The sequence below is a fragment of the Mercenaria mercenaria genome, chromosome 9 (genome assembly GCF_021730395.1).
Source record: "Mercenaria mercenaria strain notata chromosome 9, MADL_Memer_1, whole genome shotgun sequence".
Taxonomy (NCBI): Eukaryota; Metazoa; Mollusca; class Bivalvia; order Venerida; family Veneridae; genus Mercenaria; species Mercenaria mercenaria.
The window spans coordinates 35,909,210-35,936,974 of NC_069369.1; the positions used below are offsets into that span (position 1 = coordinate 35,909,210).

At 35.5% G+C, this 27,765-nt stretch overlaps 4 protein-coding genes across 4 annotated transcripts; 3 read left to right on the top strand and 1 right to left on the bottom strand.

Moving 5' to 3' along the window:
* The first annotated feature begins 221 nt into the window (after positions 1 to 221).
* On the top strand, positions 222 to 918 carry LOC128559259 (uncharacterized). Its single transcript, XM_053550510.1, has 2 exons — positions 222 to 791; positions 907 to 918. The coding sequence occupies exons 1-2, from the start codon at positions 222 to 224 to the stop codon at positions 916 to 918; spliced, it is 582 nt and encodes a 193-aa protein (XP_053406485.1).
* Positions 919 to 3,439: 2,521 nt separating this feature from the next.
* LOC128559260 (uncharacterized) lies at positions 3,440 to 4,396 on the top strand. Its single transcript, XM_053550511.1, has one exon. The coding sequence runs from the start codon at positions 3,440 to 3,442 to the stop codon at positions 4,394 to 4,396; it is 957 nt and encodes a 318-aa protein (XP_053406486.1).
* Positions 4,397 to 4,698: 302 nt separating this feature from the next.
* On the top strand, positions 4,699 to 10,157 carry LOC123565538 (uncharacterized). Its single transcript, XM_053551228.1, has 2 exons — positions 4,699 to 5,660; positions 9,548 to 10,157. Exons 1-2 carry the CDS (start codon positions 5,447 to 5,449, stop codon positions 10,144 to 10,146), a joined length of 813 nt encoding a protein of 270 aa, XP_053407203.1. The 5' UTR covers positions 4,699 to 5,446; the 3' UTR covers positions 10,147 to 10,157.
* Positions 10,158 to 21,186: 11,029 nt separating this feature from the next.
* On the bottom strand, positions 21,187 to 25,164 carry LOC123547883 (uncharacterized). The gene is made up of 3 exons (XM_045335128.2): positions 24,895 to 25,164; positions 22,367 to 22,477; positions 21,187 to 22,090 (listed from the first exon to the last, which is right to left on the bottom strand). The coding sequence occupies exons 1-3, from the start codon at positions 25,091 to 25,093 to the stop codon at positions 21,594 to 21,596; spliced, it is 807 nt and encodes a 268-aa protein (XP_045191063.2). The 5' UTR covers positions 25,094 to 25,164; the 3' UTR covers positions 21,187 to 21,593.
* Between the last annotated feature and the right edge of the window lie 2,601 nt (positions 25,165 to 27,765).

The following is a 27,765-nucleotide window of genomic DNA, read 5'->3' on the forward strand; positions in this document are numbered from 1 at the left end:
CAGATCCGTGGAGTATTTGATGCCTCTGCTGAGTTCCAGGGTGTTTCTTTAAATGATGTACTTCTGCAAGGTCCAGATCTTCTTAACAGTCTGCTTGGTATACTCGTACGTTTCAGGAGAAATGCAGTAGCCATTTCTGCAGACATTCAGCAAATGTTCTACAGTTTCTTGGTTGATGAAAATGACAGAGATTACCTACGAAAGACTTGATTGAATATCGGATGCGTGTTCATGTCTTTGGCAACCGTCCCTCCCCTGCTGTTGCTAATTTGGGTCTTCAGAAGACTGCTGAAATTAGCGAAACTGAATTTGGCAGTTATGTTCAGAAGTTTGTTTCTTCTGATTTTGATGTGGATGATAGACTTACCTCGACAGATACTCCCGAGCAAGCCATTGACCTGATGAAACGTACCCAGACAGCCCTATGTACTTCTGGACGCCTTCGCCTACACAAAATTGCTTCGAACTCCGAAGAGGTAATGGCAGCCTTTCCTCCCGAAGACCTTGCAAAAGACCTAGCATCTTTGGATCTCACCAAGGATGATTTGCCTCTCCAAATTAGCCTTGGGCTGTCTTGGAATCTTCGAAAAGATTGTTTTACCTTTCAGGTTTCCGACACGGAGAAACCGTTCACTCGTCGAGGTGTCCTTTCTGTTGTCAATAGTCTGTATGATCCCTTGGGTTTTGTTGCCCCTGTTACCATTGTTGGTAAAATGTTGCTAAAAGAGATGAACGCTTCAAATGGGGATTGGGATGACCCATTGCCTGAGAAGTATTTTTCAACATGGATGGTTTGGATGACATCCTTGCAGGCTCTGAAAAAACACTTGATACCTCGAGCCTATTTCAGTCATTCGCTTTGTCAAGCATCCCACAATGAACTCTTGTTGTTCTCTGATGCTTCAGAGAAGACAATAGCATCTGTTGCATACATGGTTAGTTTCCAGTCAGATAAAACAAAGCAAGTAGGTTTTGTAATGGGCAAAACAAAGGTCGCACCGTCCAGGGGTCTGTCACAAATTGACATACGGGCCTTATTTTATCTGTATTGTAAATGCAGGTATTGCATCATCTTTTTGTAAATTTTTGAGTTATTGAGGTAAATGTCAGATTTCACGCATGAAATACCTCTCATGTTTTTCTGTATTTCATAACTTAAATTTCCATGTAAATTTCATTAAATTCTGTTCAGTAATAAGAAAGTTGATATTTTATAAACTTCAGTAATTTATGTTTTTATCCCCAAAACCACTATAATGGGCCTCAAATTGTCAATTTAAATCCGCGCCAAAGTAGTTAGATTCCCCGGCTATATCGTGAATCCCGTGGAAACACAAATAGTCGGAGTCCACGGCTTAGCCGTGAATCCCATGAAATTTAGTATTTGGCGGGACATTATCCTTTAAATAGACTGGACTAGATATGCCTTGCGCACACCACCTTACGACTTTATAGACGAATCTATGTCTGAATTATTTTCTTGCTAGAAATTTATGCTCGATCGAGGTAAGAAATTTATTTGTTAGATTTTTGTATGATTTTTGCATTACGATTTTTATTTGGTAAATTTTTGTGCATTCTACAGAATTCTGTAACATTTACTTTTCGGCATATGATTTTGGCTAGTTTCGGTATGTCAGGATGATTTATTAAATTTTTCAGACTTTTGTAAATTATTTCGAAAGAGGAGTCTAAACGTTTCGTTTATATAAAATATTAGATTTATACTGAAATTTGTAACATGATATTTATAAAGTTCTTTGTTTCAAAAACTTATGTCAAACATTTCGTTATTATGGAACGCCATTACTGCATTGTATTGTTATGTATAAATCTATATGGCAAGTCTAGCACCATGTATGTAATATATTATTGTAATTTGTAATTGTGTGCCAGTCTATAGCACATCTAATTAATGTCCGTTGTAGTGTATGGCATTAGATATTATATGGATGCCAACATGATATAACGTTTGATCTATATTGAATTTTGTTAATTTGTAGTTGTAAATAATGGCTGCAGTTTATCATTTCCGTATCTATAATATTTCATCATATACTTTTCATATCTTTTTCATACTTTAACTTTAGTCTTTTAAGTAAGTAATTTTTGTAATAATGGAAGTAATTAGTGACGTATTTTAATCATGTGACGTCTGAACTTAGTAGCACATATGTTTTGTATAAGTAGCACGTATTATTTAAGGGAGCCTACGGAGGTATGGTGTACCCAAAGGAGCAGTTTTATGCCCTGACTTATTTGTTTTGCTATGGTGCTTACCATATGTTATATATTTTAGCTTCTTCCGCCAGACGATTTTCCTGGTGATGTCATAACCCGGAAGTACAATGCCCGAGGTTCACTTGTCTTCACTCGCCTGGATGTGATATTCCCAGCGCAGAGCTTTCGTCCCATGGTTGTGCCGTAAACCGCAAAGACGATGATTTTTGTTATCCTCTGAAGTCAGCTCAGGGATGCAATCACCTACCACCATAGGGAGCCAACACGGAATCAACGTATTCACGGTTTAAAGGGACTGTATTTTGAATTTAGAAGCTACGTTTTGTTTGTGCTACTTAAAGTTCACAATTACATTAAAGACCTGTGTCACGTCAGATTAGAATGGAAGTATAAGAACTTTTGTATCTAGAGATACTGAACTTTCCTTTTTTTTCTTTCTTATAATCAGTTTTTTTTTCTTTTCATATCTATTCATTGTTAATAATCATCTTTTGTAAATAAATTTGTAAATATTGTAAAGGGTGTTGATTTGTTCTGATGGTTACTGTCGCCGGTACGGCCTTTCCTGCCACAGGGTCACAGCATTCCCCGTCTTGAACTTTGTACAGCGGTTATGTCAGTCGAAATAGCAGACTTTGTTCTGAAACAACTTGATGTCACGGTATACAATGTTAGGTACTTCACCGATAGTAAAGTGGTTCTAGGATACATATGTAACCGTACAAGAAGGTTTCATACCTATGTGTCCAATAGGGTACAGCGCATTCTTGACTCCTCTAAGTCCACACAGTGGAATTATGTAGACACTAAGAAGAACCCAGCTGATGTCGGCACAAGAGGTGTTGATGCAAATCAGGTTGGTGATAGTGTATGGTTAAAGGGACCCTCCGAGGAACTGTCTTTCCACTCCTCAGTACCTTTTGATCATCCTTTACAAAATCCAGATGAAGATAAGGAGGTCCATACAGAAGCAACTACCATGGTGACGACGACAAAGGAAACAGCCACTCCTCTTGGTTCCCACCGCTTTGAGCGGTTTTCATCTTGGTCAAATTTGACTCTGGCCATTGGCAAGTTGCAACATGTTGCGCAGTCTTTTAACAAGACTTGTGATTGTGTCGGTTGGCATCTTTGTAGTAAGTCCAATCTTAAGTCAAATCTCTTAAGAGCTCAAAATGTTGTTGTCCGTGTTGTTCAAATGGAGTGGTTCAAGAGCGAGATTTTCAACCTTCATCAAGGTAGCCCTGTCCCTGCAAATAGTCCAATACTTTCTTTGAATCCCTTCTTAGACGAATACGGAGTTCTCAGGGTTGGCGGAAGACTTAATCACTCTACTTTACCTACAACAGAGAAGAATCCCATCATTATGCCAGGTAAAAGTCACCTAGCAATCTTGCTAATAAGGCATTTTCATGGCAAAGTTCTGCATCAAGGCAGACACTTTACGGAAGGTGCCATAAGAGCTGGTGGTTTCTGGATTACAAATGGGAAACGCAGAGTTGGTTCTGTTATCTCTGGTTGTTTCCAGTGTCGCAGACTTCGCGGCAAACAGCAAAACCAGATCATGGCGGACTTGCCTACAGATCGGGTCACGCAAGCACAACCCTTCACGTATGTTGGCGTAGACGTGTTTGGGCCTTGGTCTGTGGTAACACGCCGGACTAGGGGCGGGCAAGCCTCAAATAAACGTTGGACAGTCTTGTTCACTTGCCTGAGTATTCGAGCGGTCCACATTGAACTTGTTGAAGAGATGAGCTCGAGCGCTTTCATCAATGCGCTTAGACGCTTTATTGCTATTCGGGGAAATGTCATAGAATTTAGGTCAGATCGTGGTACGAACTTCGTCGGAGCAACCGATGACTTAGGTGTTCACGCTATCAGTGTTGAAAACGGGTTTGTCCGAAAACTGCTTCAAGAGAAACAAGTCTCATGGGTTTTTAATCCTCCGCATGCTTCCCACATGGGTGGTGTGTGGGAGCGAATGATTGGTGTAGTTCGCAGAGTCTTAGACAGCTTGTTACTAGAACATGGTCAAAAGAATTTAACGCATGATGTGTTGGCAACCTTTATGGCGGAAGTGAGTGCCATAGTCAATGCTCGACCCATAGTTTTTTTTAATGCAATGGACAAACAATTATGCATTTACAACAATTAGCCAACGATTTCATCTGAGCCACCACTGAAAACAAAACAAAGATATACTTTTATGTTAGTAATAACAAGAATGAAACTTGTAAAAGTTTGATGTAAAAATAGTATTGTCAGAACACTCATATTCGCACTGAAACATACAATATATTCATTTTCATATCAGGGTATGAAAGTACGAAGCGGTTACTCATATCAAATCGTTGTGTTTCGTTATTCATATAAAACTAATTGAGTATATGTTCGCAAAACTGTAAATGTTTCGCAGCTAGTTCCGACATGCGCATAAAAGATGCATGCATGAGAATAAAATGTTTACGACATATAACGTGAACAACATTTATTTTGCACGCGACCGCATGGTTCCCAAGATCCAATCAAATAATCCGTTTCAAAAATTTAGAACCGCCCACTACATTTTTCCCCATATATAAACAGCCCACGCTTCAGGAGCGGTCTTTTTTCCTGCAAATTCCAAGAACGAGAGGTAGACAGTTAAATTTTTAAAAGTATACATTTAGAAAATAAAATGTACATGTTTAAAACTTGTATCAAGATCGACTGTTATTTTATTGTTACTTTCGGAAGATGTTCATTGTAGTATCTATCCAAAAAATAAATTTATTGAACGCTCTAGATCTAGCTCATTTAAACTAAGTCTTGCTTTACAGTATATATTTGAATACGCGTCATCAAGGTGACGTCATATTTATAAATGAGCCGCGCCGTGAGAAGGCCGGCGGGGTTCTTTTGCGACCGGATCGGGTCCGGGCCGGCCTTCGCGTCCGGGCGGTCTGGTCTGGCTCTATGCTGTTCAATTTCAAAGCCTGTAACAATTAGAGAAACCGTCAGCGAAAGAATGGGTCCTGGGCGGGCTGGTCTGGGTCGTTGCGGGTCGCGGGGCCACTGTGTTGGTTTTTTCTTGGCGCGGCGCAAATAATAACTATAATAAAAACAAAAACATCAACAGAAAACATGGTAGCTTTACGATCTGAATTCCTCTAAACTGAATATTAATTTTTGTTTTGCTTTTTTCCATAACCTAAACAAACTGAGCATGCCTCCACGAAAACGGGCCCGGACATCACAAAGAGCTCCACATGCATCATCATCGGATGGAAACAAGGGTCCATCGGATCAAGCGACACCGAAATCTGGCCAGCCAAAAAGTCAAGAAACACCACCGTCACCGCCGAATAGGAAACGTCAGCAGACACAGCCGGCACCGCCGAATAGGAGCGAAGGTCACGTGGACAGCCCGGGACAATCAGGTGAACATATCCCATTATATACTTGTTCTAACGGCATATTAGATGCTCACGTCAGTAATACTGTCAAGGAAAAAATCTGGTTAGGCCAGTATGTTGACTTACAAACTCTCCTTCATAGCCAGAACAATCAGACCTCTCAAAAACAAACATTTCAATTATTAGACGGAGAATTAGTATTAGCTAAGAAAGAACAATCTGCTAAAATTTTGGAAAAAATCGAAATCTGGTCAGATGCCTTTCTAGTATATATGTATATTTACGGCTTAAAGCACCCCGGGGAAACCCTACAAATGCTCCAATATTTTTATAACATCCGTTTAGCTGCAAGTAAATACACAGGTTGGTGGGTGTACGACAAACAGTTCCGGCTCAAAAAGTCGCTAGCTCTGTCAACCAAGTGGGAGACGATTGACCCTGAACTTTGGATGCTTTTCATGCAACCATTACATGCAAATCAGTTAAATAGCATGTCCGTTAGCTCAGAGAAGAAATGTTTTGCCTACAACAGATTAGGTTTTTGCAACGAAAGGTATTGTCCTTATCTGCATTCCTGTATAAGGTGTCATGGTAACCATCCTTCCATGAACTGTCACACTAACCAGACCTTTGGAATGGTCAGCACCAAATCAGATTCAGGCATAACATAATGAGACCGTCGTTTAACACTCGTTTCAGGGCACCAGCCCCAAGGCCGTTTATGGGACAAGGACCTCATGGTGCAAACAAACGGGCTATGGGACCTCGGTATCACTCCAATTAATCTTACAACTTTAGAAAAGCGATTATCGACATATCCAAATAATAAAGAAGCAGATTTTCTATTGGCTGGTTTCAAACATGGTTTTAGCTTAAATTATTCCGGGCCGAGAATTCCTCTACATTCAAATAATCTTATATCAGCACGCAAACAATCGAAAATGTTAGACGAGAAACTTTATGCTGAAAAATTAGCTGGCAGAATTATAGGACCTTTCTCGACACCCCCAATCTCAAATCTGCGCATTAATCCGGTAGGTTTAATCCCGAAGAAAACAGGAGGCTGGCGCCTAATAACTAACCTGTCCTTTCCACCTAACATCAGTGTTAATGATTTTATACATCAGGACTATAGCCATGTTGAATATTCCTGTTTTGATAATGCTGTCAAAATGGTGCAAAAAATAGGCTCGTCTGTATACATGGCAAAAGCAGATATAAAATCAGCATTCAACCTATGTCCCGTACGGCCAGCCGACTTCGATCTGCTAGGAATACGGACTGACGACGGATACTGGATTCAAAAAATGTTACCGATGGGTGCATCTTGTTCATGTTTTATTTTTGAAAAATTCGCAACTTTTCTTCAATGGTGCGTACAAAAAGATTCAGGTTCTAACAATTTTGACCATTTATTAGACGATTTCTTCATGGCTGACGATTCTTATGAAAGTTGTTCAAGTTACATGTCAAATTTTCAAAACACTTGTGAAGATTTAAGCGTGCCTTTAGCTGAAGATATATGGACGGGACCTATCAAAATAATTACTTATTTAGGTTTAGAAATAGACGCGGAAAATAATACAATTCGGATACCTTCCGACAAAATTAAGAAAGCGGAACAGCAGCTTCTGTCTTTAATAAATTCCAAGAAAGTTCGCCTCCATAATTTGCAGTCCACAGTAGGACTCTTGAACTTCATGTGTAAGGCCATACCGGCAGGTAGAGCTTTCCTTCGCAGATTTTATGACGTCATGTGTCAAGCACGTAAACCGTTTCATTGGATCAGAGTAACACATTCAATAAGAGAAGACGCAAATATTTGGTTACAATTTATCAAAAACTTCAACGGGTCATGCACTTTTATTAATTTCGATTGGGTTGATGCTACTAGTATTGATTTCTTCACAGACGCATCAGGAAACAGCCATTTAGGCTGTGGGTGTTATTTTCAGGGCGAGTGGTCGTTCATAAAGTGGCCCGATTCATGGGAATCAGAAATTTTCAAAGATATAACATATTTAGAACTTGTACCAATTATTTTAGCATTTCATATATGGGGCAAAAAGGTAAAAAATACAAGAATAATTTTACATTCGGACAACGAGGCATTAGTCAGCATTATAAATAAAAAGACATCAAAAAACGGTAGAGTAATGCATTTAATTAGACATCTTACGCTCCTTCTGATGGAAAATAACACTGTTTTAAAATGCAATCACATATCTGGAAAATTAAACAGTATTGCTGATTCTATCAGTCGATTTCAGTGGACAAGACTCAATCATCTACTGCCCCTCTCCGCGGACCGGGAGCCTTGTCAAGTTCCGGAGTCCTTCCTCCAGCTGTTGAGGGCGAAATAGACAGGCTTATCAGCGCTTCCCTTTCACAAAATACACAGAAAAGATATCGTTCAGCAATCGAGTCTTTTACAAATTTCTGCATTAATAGTTATGTCGAATTAAACTGGCCACCAACCGTCGAGCAAATAACGGAATACATCGCATTCATGTCTTTGAGGCAATACTCGCACTCATCTGTAAATTGCCATATTTCTGCGATCAGTTACGTGAATAAATTGAATGGCCTACTGGATAATACCAAACAGTTTATCGTTAGAAGTATGTTAGAAGGGCTAAAGCGCCTGAAAACAAACACCGATACCAGACAACCAATAACGCAGTCAGTTCTGTTGAAGCTGTTAGATTCCCTAACACACGTTTGCAGATCACAATTTGAAGCCATGTTGTTTACGGCGGCTTTCTCGTTAGCTTACATTGGCTTATTACGTATTAGCGAATTTACTTCTAGCAATAAAACAACAACTTCAGGCGTTCTCAAGTTTCAGGATGTAATCATTGGGTCAAACAAAATACGAATTTACTTACAGAAATCAAAAACTGATCAGACGGGCACCGGAACATCAGTTGACATCGAAATAAGCGATAAGAACAAATTCTGTTGTGAAAACATTGCTAACTATATTGCCTTCAGACCAAAAACAGATGGTCCATTCTTTGTTCATTTTGACGAAAGCCCCCTAACTTCTTTCCAGTTTAACGCAGTTTTGAGAAAAGCAATAAAATTTGCAGGTTTAGACGCCAATTTGTATAAATCACACTCTTTTAGAATTGGTGGCGCAACTTCAATGTTTCGAGACGGGACTTCAATAAATAATATAAAGTCCCAAGGAAGATGGAAATCTGATAGTTACAAATCTTACATTCGTTAAAATTGTGACTGATCTCTGGCTGAGTGCTAATTTTGGCGGTAATAAGCCTTAAAATGTATAAATTGAAAATGAGTGTGCCTTTGTAAAAAATCATATCATGAAAGTCACATTCGCTGTCACAGTATCATTATTGCTATACCTGTTGGTATTACCTGTTTGTTAAAGCCATTGGTATATGGCGTACATAATTCAAGCATAATTAAATTAAAATAATATTTATATAAAAAAAAAAAAAAAAAAAAAAAAAAAAAAAGTTTTGTGTAAAGGACGTGCCAAATGCCATTAAAGCCATTGGTATATGGCAGGCTGTGCAGTCCGCTTTTCGGCAGTTATAATTATTTTCAAATACATTGATCAAGCTACAGCACCGCATCGGGCTGATAGCAATTATACAACAACATACGGAAAACTGTTGTAAGAACAGATGACATTTTGAATGAAGAATACTAATTTTAAGCCAGTTTTCTTTTTTATTCCAGTTAGATATCTGTAAATATGTTTAAAAATGGTTGTGTGTTACCGTTTGTTATTGATAATTCATGTTACTGTTTGATATTAATAAGAGAAAGTGCATTTTATTCACTACAATCTAACCTGTATCCTTACGCCAAGAACTAAAATTATGATACCAATCTTAAGAAAATGGAAATAGAAAAACTCTTATTTCAAAATATTGCAGTTAAGCTGACCAATGTTTGGATAATAGGGTCCTCCCTAATAAAAGGAGCGTACCATAGACTAGCCTTTAGACCGGATGGCAACAGTTTAGGTTTGCAACATTATAATGTCAGGATCACGTGGGAATTTCTCAGTGGCATGAGAATTAGAGATATACGCAGGTCTGTACAATATTTACTACAATTTAAAGATGAACCAGACATGATTGTCATTCATTGTGGTGGAAATGACATAGGCACCAAATCCACTTGGGACATAACATTCGAATTCAAAATGTTGATAACTGATTTCCTGCAGCCATTACTGCCCAACACTAGGCTTATCTGGTCACAAATTCTTCCGCGCAGAACCTGGCGTTATGTACCATACACACCAACTGCGGAAAACATTAGAAAACGTATCAACAGTTCTCTCGCAACATTTGTTATTAGAAACGGAGGTGGCTATATAAAATACGCTGACATTTCTTTAGAAAAACAATTTTTTCACACGGATGACACTCATTTGTCAGAACTTGGATACGATATAATGCTTAATACACTGTCTTCTGCTCTGTACAAAATAATAATTGAAGGAGAGAGAGTATATGCATGTACATAGTGTTAATCTAACTAAGGAAAACTGACTGTTGTTCTTGTTCCCTTTTCTGTTCATCAGTCTAACGCAGTTATAACTCTGGTTTTGATAGTTTAATAATAAAAATGTTTGGCAAAATTTCAATTAATATAGTCCGGATAAGCTAGCAATGGCCATGACCGGTTATCTTGTTAATATCCTGCAGATTCATGCTAGTCCGCAGATTTTGGCGGAAGGCTCACTCTTTAGCTAGTCTAAATCGCGCCCCTTTTTGGCATAATACTAACATGCATCTGCAGAATGTATTCTGGGATTTTCTACCGTAATCGGGGAAAATCTTATTTTATTAAAATATCTATCATTCAGTCATGGCCAAATTAATGCCAAACCTTAGCTAATTAAAAACGTAAAAATGAAAATGTTTTGTCTTATATACTTACTGTTTCATTTACAGCTAAATCACATTGTAACGGCATTTAACAAAAGGATAGTTGAAACAAGAGTCCATTGAATCTCGATTAAAGTACTAAAGTACTATATATATTTGAATGTCGTTACGGTGGGATTTTATTTTCACGGGTACAATAACTACAGTGCAACCTCTCTACAACGGCCCCTCCCTTGAGCAACATCGTTTTTACCTCAACTCCTTTCAAATGGTCCCAGAAAACCACGACAGGCATAGCATGCTATTTTGTTAAATATTTCAAGGTTTTAGACAAGTTACTTATAAATAGAAACATCTACTTCAGTATGCTTTGCCTGTTGTGGGTTTTGTGTCCGAGTCGCGTTGCAAAATAATAAAATGTTTACGACATATAACGTGAACAACATTTATTTTGCACGCGACCGCATGGTTCCCAAGATCCAATCAAATAATCCGTTTCAAAAATTTAGAACCGCCCACTACATTTTTCCCCATATATAAACAGCCCACGCTTCAGGAGCGGTCTTTTTTCCTGCAAATTCCAAGAACGAGAGGTAGACAGTTAAATTTTTAAAAGTATACATTTAGAAAATAAAATGTACATGTTTAAAACCGCACCCACCCTTCCCTTTTTTCTCGGCTTATATTATCTATTTTCAGTGGAACAACACGATTTCAACCATGGTGCCTGGTACGTGAAGGTGGTCTCTTAATACGATAGTAACGATACTGACTCCAAACCTAGGATATCGTCATGACTGGATTCACGCATGCGCACAACACATTGAAATTATAGATAATAAACATTCAAGTTCGCTAGAAGCAAGTGATGATACAGAACACTTTGTAAAAACAAAAGACAAAATAATCTTTACAGAATTTCACCGTTGATCGGGAAATCTGTTTAAATGCTGTAATTTTCTATTTCTTGTTATGGCATAATACTAACATGCATCTGCAGAATGTATTCTGGGATTTTCTACCGTAATCGGGGAAAATCTTATTTTATTAAAATATCTATCATTCAGTCATGGCCAAATTAATGCCAAACCTTAGCTAATTAAAAACGTAAAAATGAAAATGTTTTGTCTTATATACTTACTGTTTCATTTACAGCTAAATCACATTGTAACGGCATTTAACAAAAGGATAGTTGAAACAAGAGTCCATTGAATCTCGATTAAAGTACTAAAGTACTATATATATTTGAATGTCGTTACGGTGGGATTTTATTTTCACGGGTACAATAACTACAGTGCAACCTCTCTACAACGGCCCCTCCCTTGAGCAACATCGTTTTTACCTCAACTCCTTTCAAATGGTCCCAGAAAACCACGACAGGCATAGCATGCTATTTTGTTAAATATTTCAAGGTTTTAGACAAGTTACTTATAAATAGAAACATCTACTTCAGTATGCTTTGCCTGTTGTGGGTTTTGTGTCCGAGTCGCGTTGCAAAATAATTCCATATACGTTCTTACAAAGTTTTTAACTAATTCATGTAAGATACTTTATTATTTTATTGACCATTCTACAGTTATCTGAAATAAATGAAAAATAATGATTTTTCCGTACGGGGGTGTACATGACGAAAATTGTTATCCTGTGTAAACTGACAATACTATTTTTACATCAAACTTTTACAAGTTTCATTCTTGTTATTACTAACATAAAAGTATATCTCTGTTTTGTTTTCAGTGGTGGCTCAGATGAAATCGTTGGCTAATTGTTGTAAATACATCATTGTTTGTCCATTGCATTAAACAAATAAATGAGAGGAATAGTATATGTTTGATTTTTAATATCCTGTATTCTATGGTCTTTAGTTAAATGGTTTGTATGTCGTCAGATATGGGATATAAAATGTCAATGAAATCGCTATTACTAAGCAATAGTAGAGAGCGAGGCCAGCATTTCGCAGAATGCTTTATCTTACCACCATATTGCTATGTAGTTTAGGACAGAGCGGAGCCAATATACTGTTGGATAACCAACTACCCTATATATCGGTACCTGATAAACAAATGTCTAAGACAAGTGCGCATGCGTGACTTTTGAGTGTACGTTTGAGGCCCATCCCCATGGTTAATCAATATGACAATGACAATAATAGATCTTATCTTTGCAAACAACAAACAAGCATATGTTTTACCTTGTAGAGATATAACCTCATTTTTTTCAAAGAAAGACATTAAACAACGTGTAAAAATTGATTTCAAAGTCCTTAGAATAAACAAACCTTTACAAACGTTCCTCATTTATGATCGTTGTATCAAACGTTGTTTGAAAACGTTGTTTGAAAAGAATAACACATCTTGCCATATCTTCTAATACCTAAAATGGTGAAATGAACTCTTGAATAATAACATTTAAACACAGTCAAACAAAAGAAATAGAAGTACTAACAACACAAAATAAGAATGTTGTAACAACTTTTCGGTATCAGTTATGATTGCTTTGATATTTATTGTACTTTAATTGTCTTATTTTACCTAATAATCAAAGTTGTGTAGTGGACCCGTAATGACGCTCGACAAGTTCCGTGCAATTATGTGTTCCTTGTATTTTATTTCGGCATATTTCGGACATAACAGAAACTTACCTTTTTCCCCACAAAAACCAAAGAATTCCGAAACTGCACACGGAGAATACGTCATTGAACGGAAAATGCCGATTGTTATTACGTATCAACATTTTTTTTATATATAATTTGAAACACATGTAACATATGCAATAAAACTTTGTTTTTATCAACTGGACTCGGATCATACTTTCCTCATCCTATCTGTATAATTATTTAATTTTGAATAGGTGAATTTATAAATTGCATTGTCTTTGGACACTTTACTTGTATATATATATATATACTTGTTTATATCATTAAGTGTGTGTGAGACTTATTTTCGCGTTAGTTGAAATGCTGTCTAAAACAATAAAGGCATGGATTTTCAAGACAACTTGAATATAATATCCGGACTGTAGTCAATTTTTTCAGTATGAAATTGGATTGCCATTTACACAAAACTCAGCCACTGGGATACTCTGAATGCTTGTGTCACAAAACGTAGACTAAAAGTGTTATTACAATATCAAACAATAACTGCAAGTCGGTAACAGAATACTTAATGTGAGCAACCTGGCTGTTAATTTGCAAAATGTCAGTGCTTACAACCGGTATGATGTCATACGTATTTTGCTGTAAATAACAAACAAACCTCTTTTCTTTCTGATGTTACAATACGAGTCGGAATTTCTCCATTACTTTACGTTTAAGGCATACGGATATTAAATATCCAAACCGCACCCTAAAGCCGTTGCGTTTTAGTAATAACGGATAAAAGCAGTTCACCAATATTATCGCAACTTTTATCCTGAAATGTATAATAACTTCTTGACGAGTTCAGCTGACAGATATATGATCAGCATTCCGACAAAAATCACAACTCATATTTTGCATGTTTGTATGACTGCCAGTGTTGTTAATACATCAAACACGACTCCCAAGACAGGTTCTACAAGTGAATAATGAGATTGAGGATTGGTCACCATTAACTGGTGTAAAGGAATACAAGACCCAAACTTTATATCTGAAATATCTGCATATACTAGTTTTTCATGTAAACATAAAAACACGTATGTATTTCCAGTACAATGCCAGAGGTTTAAATTAGAACACACTTTATACATGTATAGCTAAACACAGTATAAATGTGGCCGCCAGGAGAGCGCAGTTCTACGGATCGCGGTGTCGAGAGTCCGATCCCTGGGCGCGGCTTATGTTTTCTGTGACGATTGATAAAAGACATTGTATTTACAATTATTCGTCCTGCAACTCTGATTCATGTGGTGTCAATTCAACTGTCCGCTAACAGGCATTTAAATGTAATATAAGTTTGTGATAAAAACACTGTAACTTATAAGTGATGATTCCATAAAACTGGAATAAGACTCCTGAACGAAAATCACAGAAAACTTCCAAATAATATCTGGTCAAACTAATAAAGTAAAATGTATATTATACATACTTAAAAATGAAATAATAAAGGTTTAATAAAGGTTATTAATTAATGTTAGTATTGCATGCTGTTGTTGTTTATCTGGCTTTGAACAATTTAAGCAGGAGTTTGAAAAAAAAAAACCTCTTTTGACCAAAAAGGTTTAGTTCAAATTGGTCCGATCTTATAGAAATAAGACGAACGGGTCTGTGGTGTAGGGGATACAGTCACAGACTTGTTATTTCTGAAACCTCTCACTGAAAGAGTGTCGAAGGCTCGAGCGCCACTAACAACAGTGACTCTTTATATGAGAAAGTAGGCAGTTGCTACGGACATTGGGGTCTAGTACTGGTCATTCCCAGGAGTGATGGTTAGGTGAACTGCCCGCCTGATATCACTGACGGGCATAAAACCGTACAAAAAATAGAAATAAAAGTTATTTTACGCTTGAGGTTTCAAGTCTTGTGTAAACCCTTCATCTTTATGACAGTACAAAAGTACAATGTATCTACTAGACCATCCTAATGTTTACAATATGTAACACAAAAGTGTTGGTCCAATAAGAATAAAATCTGTACAATTATTGTCTACATTTGTGCCCTTTTCACTGAATATTTTTAGAATTTAGATGTTATTTTCAAAGCAGTAATAATATGAGCCGTGCCATGGGAAAACCAACATAGTGGCTTTGCGACCAGCATGGATCCAGACCAGCCTGCGCATCCGCGCAGTCTGGTCAGGATCCATGCTGTTCGCTTTTAAAGCCTATTGGAATTGGAGAAACTGTTAGCGAACAGCATGGATCCTGACCAGACTGCGCGGATGCGCAGGCTGGTCTGGATCCATGCTGGTCGCAAACCCACTATGTTGGTTTTCTCATGGCGCGGCTCATATAATGACTGTTATTAAGATATTGCACTAAGAAAGTTGAGAATTTAAATTTGATGTTCAGTACAGTAACAGTATAATGGTTGTTGTTAAGTTATTGCGCGAAATATAATGATATGTGCACTTATTCAGTTACTGCACTAGTCTAAAGAAATCTTGCCCAAAAAATTTGTAAGTGCAATATGTTAAAATATCTCAATATTTACAAGGATGTGACAATATTAAATAATTTCAAGTATTGTACTTTATTTTATGCTAACTAATGAAATACTGTATTCTATCAGTTAAATATTTTCATATCTCATCGCTCACACTGTGAAAATATGAAATCTATATTTTCACACTGTGGGAGATATGAGCTCCGCCCCCTCATACATTGTGTATGAATTTTAAATTATTTGCTTAAAACAGGAAGAAAATTATAGTCGCGCTTTGTTATTTATAATATATTTCTCGATTCAAATTAGTTTACTTAAAGAGAATTTCATACCGTTATGCAGCAAAATATACAACAAAATGGAACTTTATGTTGCATGCGTCTTTATAACGTCACATCACGTCTGACGTCATGTCTGTTTACGCGCGTCTGTTTCCCGCGCTGAGATTAAAACAGTTGCAAAATGCATTTCTCAACGTAATTGAGCATAAAATAAAAAGAAAATTTGTTTGTTTTTCATGAATATGGAATATCTCACCTCACTCAAAACAAACAAATATCCTCTATATATTATTAAGTTTTCAAAAAATATTGGCAAGATAAAAAAATGTGCACATTATAATGATAACAGTTTTAAATTAATACTCTCCTAAAACACACTAAAATTTGCACTAAAAAGACGGCATGTAGGGTTGACATAAATGTGTCTAATGCACATTTAACACCTTTAATAAGATGGACATTCTAAATTTGAAAGAATAACATTTCATATCAATGTGTTTTTCCTTTCAGATTTGTTCCAGTATGTAACAGCAACATGATTCTCATAGCCATTAGCATATTTTCTGATATAGCCTACCGCCTATGCACCATCTAAGTAGAACATAGCCTCATCAGAAATGAAAAGATGACAGGTTTTCATATCCGATTTGACTGACATCTTTTTTAAGTCGGTAACATTTGAGATAATATGAGCGACTGACGAAGTAATTGTAACTGTTGCCGTGGTAGGATTTTTTTTTAAGTTTTATAATTTCTTTAACTCCAGCAATACTATTCTACTGCTCTTTTACCCAGTTTTATGACAAATATAAGGTATTCCGCTCGGTTATAACACTTTTCATTCTCTTAAATAAATGATTTATCTTCAAGACTGGTCGTTTGTTCTTTGCCCAGTTTTGTAAGAAAAATTTTTTGGTATTTTTATAGACTAACATGTTGCTCTTTGATTTTATGTCTTTTTATCACAAATACCCATCTCACAATCTGTCTGTTATTATGTTTTTTTACAAACAAGCTGCTCCAGTAGGTGGATTGTGATCAAGCTCTGTACGCGATCAGAAAGCCATAAGTGTATTCTATATATCTGCATAAAATAATTTATGGCGATGGTCGCGGGCTATTTTTATTTTCCGTTTAGTTTTAATTAGTATGTTAGTTCAATTCTAGTGTAAATATAATGTTTATATTTAGGGTAGCAGAGTTCCAACCAATCACATTCTTTGTTTTAATTTTCATCCAACAGCTGCAGAGCTTACATAATTATTATTATGTCATTATCGAACTAAGAAAACTTGCTTACAGAAAATCTGTAGATCCCACAAATTATCTAATAATTTTCTGTATACATTAACGAAACCGTAGCTGTTATCATTGTTGCACAGTAAAATCTCTGAAAACTGGACCCTCTAAAACCCGGAATCCTCTAAAAATCGGACGATTTTCAAAGTCTCAAGTTTTTCACGTTTAGATTCAATTAAAAAGCACTCTGAATACTGGAAACTCTGAACTCTGAAAACTGGACGGTTTTTCATGACCACAAAGAAATATCATGCATAAAAAATCCTCTGAAAACCGGACAGTAAATAACAAACACTTGTATTTTGTCACCTTGAATTGATTTCAAATTAAAATCTCAAGGCGGTGACAATTTTTTGTTTACGACATAGCAATCACCAATGTTAACTAAATTGGTGCAAGAAACATTTATCTGTGTGTTATTATTTTGTATTTTAGCTATAAAGTGCTAAATATCTTAATCTAGTAGGGAAAAGTTAATTGATCTATTGTTCTACAGGCTAACTGAACTGATACCGAATCTGAAAACCAACTGCCTCAAGAAGAGTCTACTAATTCATTGGCCTAAAAATTTGCTGACTTTTTCATGGCAAAAATCTTAAAAAATACGTCAATCCCAAAGTGAATACCAAAACTTTGAACCTCAAGTAAGGGATGTACACAATTCAGACAAATTAACTGAAATGGCTCAAGATGAAGTGGAAAAATTTATTAGTGAATTGAATACGACGTCTTCAGAGCTAGATACTTTGCCAACACGTATTCTGAAACCACACGTAGACGCAACTTCTCCCTGGTGAATCTTTCATTACAGCAAGGGTTTTTTTTTCTGGTGAATACAAACAAGCTGTTGTTAGACCTTTTCTAAAAAAAGCAGGTCTTGAACTAGAGTTTTCCAACTATCGTCCTGTGAGTAACTTATTGAGAAAGCTGTCCTTGACAGATTCAATAACTTAAAACATGTAGATCAAAACAGTCTTTTGCCTAGAGAACCTGCATATAGGAAATAACACTCCTGTGCATCTGCGCTGCTTCGGTTGGTTAATGATCTTCTAAGTGGTATGGAGAAACAGGAAGTCACGGTCCTTATTGTAATTGACTTAAGTGCGGCATTGACACTGTCGACCACGACATTCTGCTAGATGTCCTTAAAGCATAGTATGGTGTCTGTGAAACAGCTCTTCAATGGGTAGACTCCTACTTAAGGCCTGGTACTTTTAAGGGTAATATCAACAATGCATATTTCATCAGACCGCCAGCTTGAATGCAATGTGCCCCAAGGCAGTGGCCTTGGTCCGTGGCTGTATCTCACCTATGCTGGAACTCTGTTTGATGTCATTCCCAAATTTATATCAGTCTACGGTTTTGCTGATGATCATATAGCGAATAAAAGCTTTTGTTCCACATCTGCTTCCATAGAATCACAATTCAAGCGATCGGAGACCTTGAATGGTGTGCAGTTACAATCAATGACTGGATAAATAGAAACAAACCGAAAACGAACACTTAAAAAACTGAATTTATTATGTTTGGTAGCAGACTTCAATTGAACAGCTGTTTTACAATTCGATTAACAAATTGCTGGTGATATCAAGCGTGAAAGCACAATTAGATATCTTGGTGTATTTCTAGATAAAACCTTGAACTTTAAAGATCATGCTAATCGCAAATGTCGTACAGCCATGTTGAATGACCTAAGAATTAAGAAAATCTGAACATATTTAACCAAAGCAGCCACTGAAATTTTAGTTTTGTCTCTAGTTGTATTTCATATCTGGATTACTGCAATGACATACCGTAGTTTGTAGCTAACGGTGAGGTGCGTAAGATGCAACGTATGCAAAACATGTGTGCAAACTTGACCTTTACAGTAGGAAATTTGACAGTTCGAAACAAGTATTGATTGACTGTCCATGAACAGGCTCAATCAAACCGGGCCTGCAACAGTTTCCTTTCTGTCGTGTTGGGCGACCTGTGTTTTTCCACTTTTTTATTTTACATTGGTTGCCGGTGAAAGCAAGGATTGAGTTTAAGATGCTGTCTTTCATGTATAGCTGTCACATTGGCAGAACACCTATGTATTTTTAAAACAGAACTGCTTACGGAGTATGTTCCTACAAGACAGGCTTGAGATCGTCAGAAAAGTCTGAATGTCGTTATGTTGTACGATGTGGGTTCGAGCCTCACTCGGGGCATAGAAGTCTTCATATGAGGAAGCAATCCAACTGGCTTACGGAAGATCGGTAGTTCTACCCAGGTACCCGCTCGTGATGAAATAATGCACGGAGGGGCACCTGGGGTCTTCCTTCACCATTAAAGCTGGAAAGTCGCCATATGACCTATAATTGTGTCGGTGCGATGTTAAACCCAACAAAAACAAACAATAACAAAACAAAACATTAAAAACAAATCTAAAGACACTGTATTTTAGAGACTTCATGGCATTGTTTTAAATGTTTTGATAATTTTTCTATTTTCTATAGCAGCAGGTGTAAGTTATTAAATTTTTGTGAGTTTTTACATTTCATAATTTATATTTTTAAATTTTGTTAAATTTAATGTACAACGTCATTGAATATGCCATTGTATAGTAATAGGCGTTTAATCAAATTAATCAGTTTCAGTTTCTGTTTCTGTTTTGTACAGGTTTGATTTACAAGAGCTAGTCTATTTATATCTCCACAATAAGATAAACATTCGTTTCCTTATAAAGTATCATTTTATAGTGTATATTTTGAAAAAGAAAAACCTAAAAGACATTGAACATAATATGGTCAGATGAAATAAATAAGAATATTCATATATAAACAATCGCAGAAATATGAGCAAAATCCTCTGAAAACCAGAATCTTCTGAAAACCGGACTTTTGACTTGGTCCGGAAAGTGTCCTGAGTATTCATACACAACAACACAGCATATCAGTCCTTACATTTTTGTGCTTATTTAGAAACGGTCGATGTGTGGATTATCATATCTGTTACTACGGCTGAGTGCCACATCATTGTGTATCTACTCGGTAATTCCTAAAAAGCATGACTGGTTCAAAATCTTGATGGTGATTACCCACACGTCAACATTCGTAGATGTTGTCGTTTCGATAATTTTCACACAAAATAGTGAGATTTGCGAGATTTTATTTCACTAGTCTGACTATCAAAAATTGTTCTTTGATGTATATCAAATTGCTATGATGCATAATTCACCGAATGGGAAAGTCCAAACTCTTAAAGCTAAAATTGTTTAAAAAGAGGAAATAGCATTTTAATGATTCTACAAAGATGCACACGAATAATCATAATTTTAAAAGTTAAAAACTAATTGCTTTTAATATTTAGATAATATTTTGTATAAAATATGTTCATTCATATACGCCAATGACCATGTTGTAAAATACAAAAATGTGGAAACTCTACAGGTCACTCAACACGACGAAAATTATAATGTTGCAGGCTCGGTTTGATTGAGCCTGTTCATGGACGGTAGTGGAAATGCATGCTACCGTCTGCGCGCTCTAACCACGGGTTGAGCAGAACTTACATTTTACACGTTACAGGTACCCAAAACAATTTAGAAACATCCGCAGTTGTGGTCATACGGCAGTGCACATGGAACCTTCAATGATATACTATATATACTACACTTAATGCCCTCTCTTAAAAATATAAAAAGCGGACAGTCATATAGTATCAAAATCGTTTATAATTATGTTTCTTTTTTCTCACTTAACTCGATAAAACGTTATGAGATCAGCAACATATACATTTTACTTAATCAATGGCGGACATTTTGTCGTTTAACATAATTATTATTGTAACCAGCAAACACTGGAAATGATGGCAACAAACAATACCTATAAGTAAACAAAATATTAAAAGTTCAGAAGACATATTACTGGTTACTATCTTACTAGAATAAAGGCAAAGGAAAAAAATCTAGCTTATATTAAACTTAAATTTTGACCGTATTTTTACATGGGTATATTCATCGGTACGGGAAATAGGTATTTAAAATAAGCACATTGACGCACGAAAGTAGGATATTTATTATATGTATCATTAAAACGATTTGTTTATAAGAAGTATTGTCTATGGAATCAGAAATCCAATACAATAAAATAGATAGTTTTGAATTATATGTATCTTTAATACGATTTGTTTATAAGAAGTATTGTCTTTGGAATCAGAAATCCAATACAATAAAATAGATAGTTTTGAATTATATGTATCATTAATACGATTTGTTTATAAGAAGTATTGTCTATGGAATCAAAAATCCAATACAATAAAATAGATAGTTTTGAAAATTCCATCTATGTAAAATCTTTCCAATCCTGCTAACTGCTTTTTTTCACACATTTATGTTCTAGGTCTTTGGAACGTGGAGCGTCTAGGGATATTAATCTAAAAATGTTTTAGTTTTCCATAATTACTTTGAGCAGACAACACATGTCATTACTCTTCCATCAATGTAAGGCGGGCATGGTAAAGAACCACACCTTGCTTCCGCTAGGTATAACAGTTTCCCGTTCTCGTTAACATCATCTCCCTCTGCTGCATCTGGATTTTCATCAAGACATATGAATTCCGATGCTGCTTTATGGTCATAACGTCCAGCGGAAAGGAATCCTATGTATTCAATGCTCCAGCCTTCATAACATGTGGTCTTCCCGGGTATCATCAGAACGTTCGGTCTCTCTGTTTCACAAACTGCACAGGGAACATCATCTATAGTCTCCTGTATGTTATCGCCGAAGAAACCGGTATTCCCCCCTTCAAGCTGATACTCTGCTCCATGTACGTGGGCACCCAATGAACGTTTCGTGTTGTCATTTTTATTTTTGTCGGTCCAGTCCGGATCGAGAGGTAAACACAAATAATTGGATGCGGCCCCTGAATGTTCGAAGGATGACCCTCCAGCAACACCTGTGAAGAAATAGACAGTTTTCTTAAAGTATTAAAGAAAATAAATTTTGATATTGCTAAGTCCCGCATAATGTGCAACCGTTAAAAATCGAGAGCAATCACTAAATTAGAAAATGCTCCATTGTCGACAAACTAAGCTTTATGGAGAAGTTTAGTTTTTACACAATGCATGAAAGCGAGTCAATGAGGTTTTGAAACGTATAAAAACTTATTTTTAATATAAGGTTTGTTTTTTTACTCTTCAATGTCAATTTATTTACTGTTAATTTTTATTACCTGGATAGACAGTGGTTACGTTTTTTGGGCACTCAGTTTTACCCCAACGTACGTAATTACCACCGTGTGATGCTGCCCCTGGATGTTCGTTTGATGACCCACCAGCAGAACCTGTGAGTGATAAACATAAAGAATGTGCGATATTATATGATTATTAGATATTACTTGGTCTTCAATGTTGTATTCCGGAAAGTCGATTTTGCTAGGCCGGGAACACGTAAGGAGCTTCCGGTGTATAAGACCTGGTCTGGCCAAATCCACGAGAGCCAAATGCATCATTGCACATCTAGATTCTTTTTAATGATTTTTTGCCTTTTCTGTTTTTTCAGCCAAAAGTGGCTATTAGTGGCAAATAAGACTCAGCAATCGTTTGAAACTTATTTCAGTTGAATGCATTATTTTGATTCCTTTGAGAATGCAAACTGTATTTCAGACAGACGTTTCATGGGTATATAATAAAAGCTGTGAATGTGAGTGTCAGTTCTCAAAAACAGTGAATGTTACTAATTCTAACATGACCCGATTCATATCAATATTAAACAAAGAAGATGGAAACTGTGTGTTATTTTGAAACACATGCACTGTTTGTACGTTAAAATTATCACGTGATAACGTCAAACGTCAAAGCGGTGCACTGGAAAAGGAACCCGTACAAAAAAGACACATATTTGGTGAATCCTTGATATTGTATTAGAATCGAAATAATATATCTCAAAAAGTAATTTGCTCTTAAATAAAGTCACCGTTTGTCGTATTAATATATCACCCGGGCTACGCCCTCATGATATAATTTTTTTCTGAACGCCAAGCAACGATTTTATTCAACATAAAATCCCTGCTTGGGATATATCATTTCTTAACAAATATAATAGTCATAATGCACTCTGTATAAAGAATGTTGTGTTAAATGCTACAAAGATTGTCTTTGACTGCTACATTAAATCTTTGGAATAGCCGGAAAAACAAGAAAGTTCTAATTATTTCCTCAGTCTGTAAATCCGTAAACTATTTTGATGAAATGTATTTCGATGAAAATACATTTTAACATATGATCTAACGCAACACACTTTAGTTTTCCAATACCGTTAAAACTAAATTATTCTTGTTTACCCTTTTAAGATCTAATCTACTCCTACAAATATATGTTTGTATGAACATATCATTTCATGAACTCTAGGAGCTTGCTTATGGTAAAATAATCTCTAGACAATGGGTAGATAAAACTTTGCAGGAAAATAAATTATGATTATATTGCGAAGTATAATTCTTCTCAATATGAATCATAAATTATTCAATTTTGTTATGTGAAAAAAATTAAGATTGATCCCTGTCTTCAAAGATACTAAGAGTACAAAACTTTTGTTTCAAGACTTAAGTTGCTTAATTCATCTGTTTCGTAACAAGATATTTTCTTGATTTTTCATTTGAATATTAATTTATATCTAAACTTCAAGAGGTTTCTACTACCACCTAGATAACTTCTGGATCAATGCAATTATGGCCGAAATATTCACGGAAACCCTTATTATAGATGTAGTGAATGAATCAGGGGTTCCAGAACGATGCCGCTCGTAGGTTGTATGGTACTTCATTTTTTTTAAATTTAAAACATTAATTGCACAGATATCATTTTAAATACTTAAGTGCATTTCAGTGATAGGAAAATTGTATATGGCCATTTAGTATAACATATCTGCTTAACAAACACCTCAAAATTAAGATATCATGCTTATTTAGCTAAGATAATGTCACCAGTGAGAATGCGTTTGTTTACTTCGTAAACCGCGAAATAGGAATTAAACTGCCTGTATGTTCTTATGTATGTTCGCTTTTGTTTGGTACATTAATATTTCTGATCTTTATTTGATGTTCTCGTAGCACCGCTGTAGTCATGAAAGATAATCAAGTATATTTAATTATCACATGGCCTTTATTTTTATCCAGCTTCCTTATCAAATACTTTTATTCAAGTCAGAAAAGGACATTTCTTCATTCTGGAGGAACATTGCGTTACAATACTTTTATAAATAAAGTGCGTATCCATGGTTTCTTAAGAAACTTTTGCACAAAAGTACTTAAAATGATATCTGTAATACTAAGTGGATTTTAAAGAGAAGAAGATACACCTTCTAAGTTTGATTGAACTTGTTTTTGGCGACGCTGATGCATATCATTACTTTTCTGCTTGTGTGTATTATTTGAGATGAGGACGTTGCTTTACTCTTGATCTATAATATTATATATTATAATATTTCTAGATATTTTAAATTAAATACCTTAAATTCTATGAGTTTACCGAGATTAATTATAAATGTTTTAAAAATAAAAAATCACGATAAAAACGAAACATCTTACGTTGCATCAGAAACTATGTGTACTGTATAAAACATGTAAACATGTCCTTATACTATTAATGCCTCAAGTTAGCTATTAATGCCTCAAGTTATTGTAATAATGAAGCAATCCTGCATGCTATTTAAGAAATACAATTTGTAAATGATATACATAATATTTTTAACATCTCTTACCTCTATTTTCTCCGAAAACTGCTGCGGCTTGGGTTTTAAGAATCTTCGTTGCGTTTCCAATGGCTTCGTGGAATTGCTCTAATTGATCTAGAATCTCGAATAGTGTAGAACCAGACTGCTTCTTGTCACTGTGGCTTGATACGTCTTTCAAGCAGAAAACCGCAATAATCAAAAGTAGACATTTTATAGAAATTTTCATTTTTTCCAGTTAAAATAAAGTATAGTGTTGGTACTTTAAACACTTTCGAAAATATGTCGTTACGCAAAGAGAATTTGAAAAAAGGATGAATCATCTTTAAGTATACTTATCGACAAGTATGACGCTTACAGTCAGTTGTGCAGAAATCTCGTAAGAAACCATAAATACGCATCTTTATTTATAAAAGTTTTATTACCTAATATGATGCTAAATAAAATAAAACATTATAATTATTTACGCTGAAAATACATTGCGTGGCAGTACTGTACATAAGTTAACCGAAAAGTGTTAATCTGGTACTAGTAACTGATGGCAACCAACTGTTAAACAGTCTAATTTGTTCCAGACATTGTGAATTTAAATAAAGGAAATAATCTCTAATCGTTTATTTATTTTCATTTGGAATACAATACACAGAGGATACTCAAGTTTTTTTGCCAATAAATATTACTTTTATTTTTATCGCATGGTACGAAAATAAAATATTTCACGAGTGGTGATTTTTTTTTTCATTTTTCATACCATGAAACTATTCCATGATTTTCAAATGATGAGTGTAAACATAGTACGGTAATTTTTATGTAAAGTGTATTTCAAAAAGTACCTCTTTGAAAGGAATAGAACATTTTGTACAAACAATACACAATTTAAGGGGACGCATACTTTGAAATTAGAAAAAAGTGGGTGGGGTATGACAAAATTTACCTGCAAAAAAGTACAAGGTTTTGGTACATGAAATGGATACTGTTTCAACTGTTATAAGTATATAAAGGATTGCTCACTAAAATAAAAATGAGAAAACTGAAACAAGAAAGTTATTGTTGAATTACATAAGACTTATTGTGTACATTCAAAGTCAACAATTAAGACTTTTTGGTGCGAAAATAATAGTGCTTCACCTTGTCCAAACATTTATCAATGTCCTACAGATTCTAATTTAAAGAAAGAATGTGAAATATGGTCACTGTCTTGCTTTTCATTTCGCATATGTAAGCTAAAACACATTATTTAGTTTGTTTACAAAGTAGTGCATAAGAAAAGATACGGTGGTCAAGGAATGCCACATTCCAAAACTAAAAGAGTATATTCCCCTTAATACATTAAACATTTATCGTTGCAGAAGTCTAGCGGCTTACAATAAGGGCCTAGAAATGTTGCCATTATTAATTTTTAACTTGGTATTCATGAACTACAATGCACTTAAATATCAAAACACATTCAACAAACTTTTGAAAATGTATTGTCTTAAAAATCCCTAAAATAAGGTATGAAATTTGGTTGAGAGGTCCAATCAATGTGTATATGTGCAAAAGTAACATTCTAATCTTGTTCACAAAAGTTACATACACAGCAGGCATGTTAATGATCAAAACTGGACGAATATACAGTTATCCTCACTTTAATGTCATTTATAATTTGTCCTTGAATTCTCCACCATACTTTTCATAACTCTGTTTGCACGAGTTGCACGAGAATGCTGTCATTCACGTAAAAAAATGGGGTCAGATAACTTGTAAATGCAATATCATCTAAACGTAATTAATGGATTATGCAGTTCAAGATAAACTTTATCTCATAACGTAACGAACATGTATAATGTTGTAACAACAACTTTACTTACACTGATTTAAGTAGCAGTCGGTTTATAAGTGACTTTATTGATTCATTTTGTGTTTTGTTATTGTTGTCAAAAAGTATAACGGAAGTGCCTCACAACTGAAGCGGAAACCAATTTGATGCGCAAAGTAGTCCAATGTAAGTAATATTTTTTGACAAATGTCCACAGAAATTAATAATTTTCTAATATTAAAGACGAATATCTGATTAGGATTCATTATTTGATAAGAAATTATAATCATCGACATGTTTTTTTAAAAATCGTACACGTGCTGACACCTAAGTTGTCTCCCGTTGTTTATTAGAGTTACCTTTCGTCCGGCGCAGTAATACATTTGCAGTGAATCGCCGAGAAGTCGTGGGAAAATTAAAAACCATGTAAATAAACTAAAATTAACAACCTTTTCAAGATGAATTTCAAGTGATCGCCATTATGCATTTAACCCGCCTGACCTGTGTAGCATCTTAGATATCTGTTCTAAGGTATTCATTGTGTAGAATGTCATGTTATGCCCTTGCAATGCTAATCCCACTCTGATTTTTTTTGTTTACATTTTTATCAATGAGAAATATGGCGTCCATCCCGAGCTGAAATGACGTGGCGTTAAATTTTTACATGTTTAAGCAAACCTGGTGTGTTAGAAAGAAAATCTCATCCCTTCAACATTATTTGGAACACTGTTATTGTAAAAACCCTGTTTTTTTCCTTATACAAAAGCTTAATATTTTGTGTTGAATGTACTTTCACAAAGACCTCTGTTTTCCTATTACATTCATAGTACCACATCCTTATCCACAAAATACTGAATATTACAGGTGTCCATCAGTATTGTATCAGTTTAGGAATATGTTTTTTATTTTCCCACCATCTATTTCTTGAATATGCACCCCTTCCGCATTTCTGTATGAACTGTGAATGTAGCAATATGCGTCCCCTTAAGGTATTATGACACCTGTTGATTATTGAAAATTTCAGCGTGCGCTGTCTTAGCTGATTATCTTATTATTCACATTATTTATAGGTCTGTGAAATTGGCTCGTAGATCGTAGGTCGA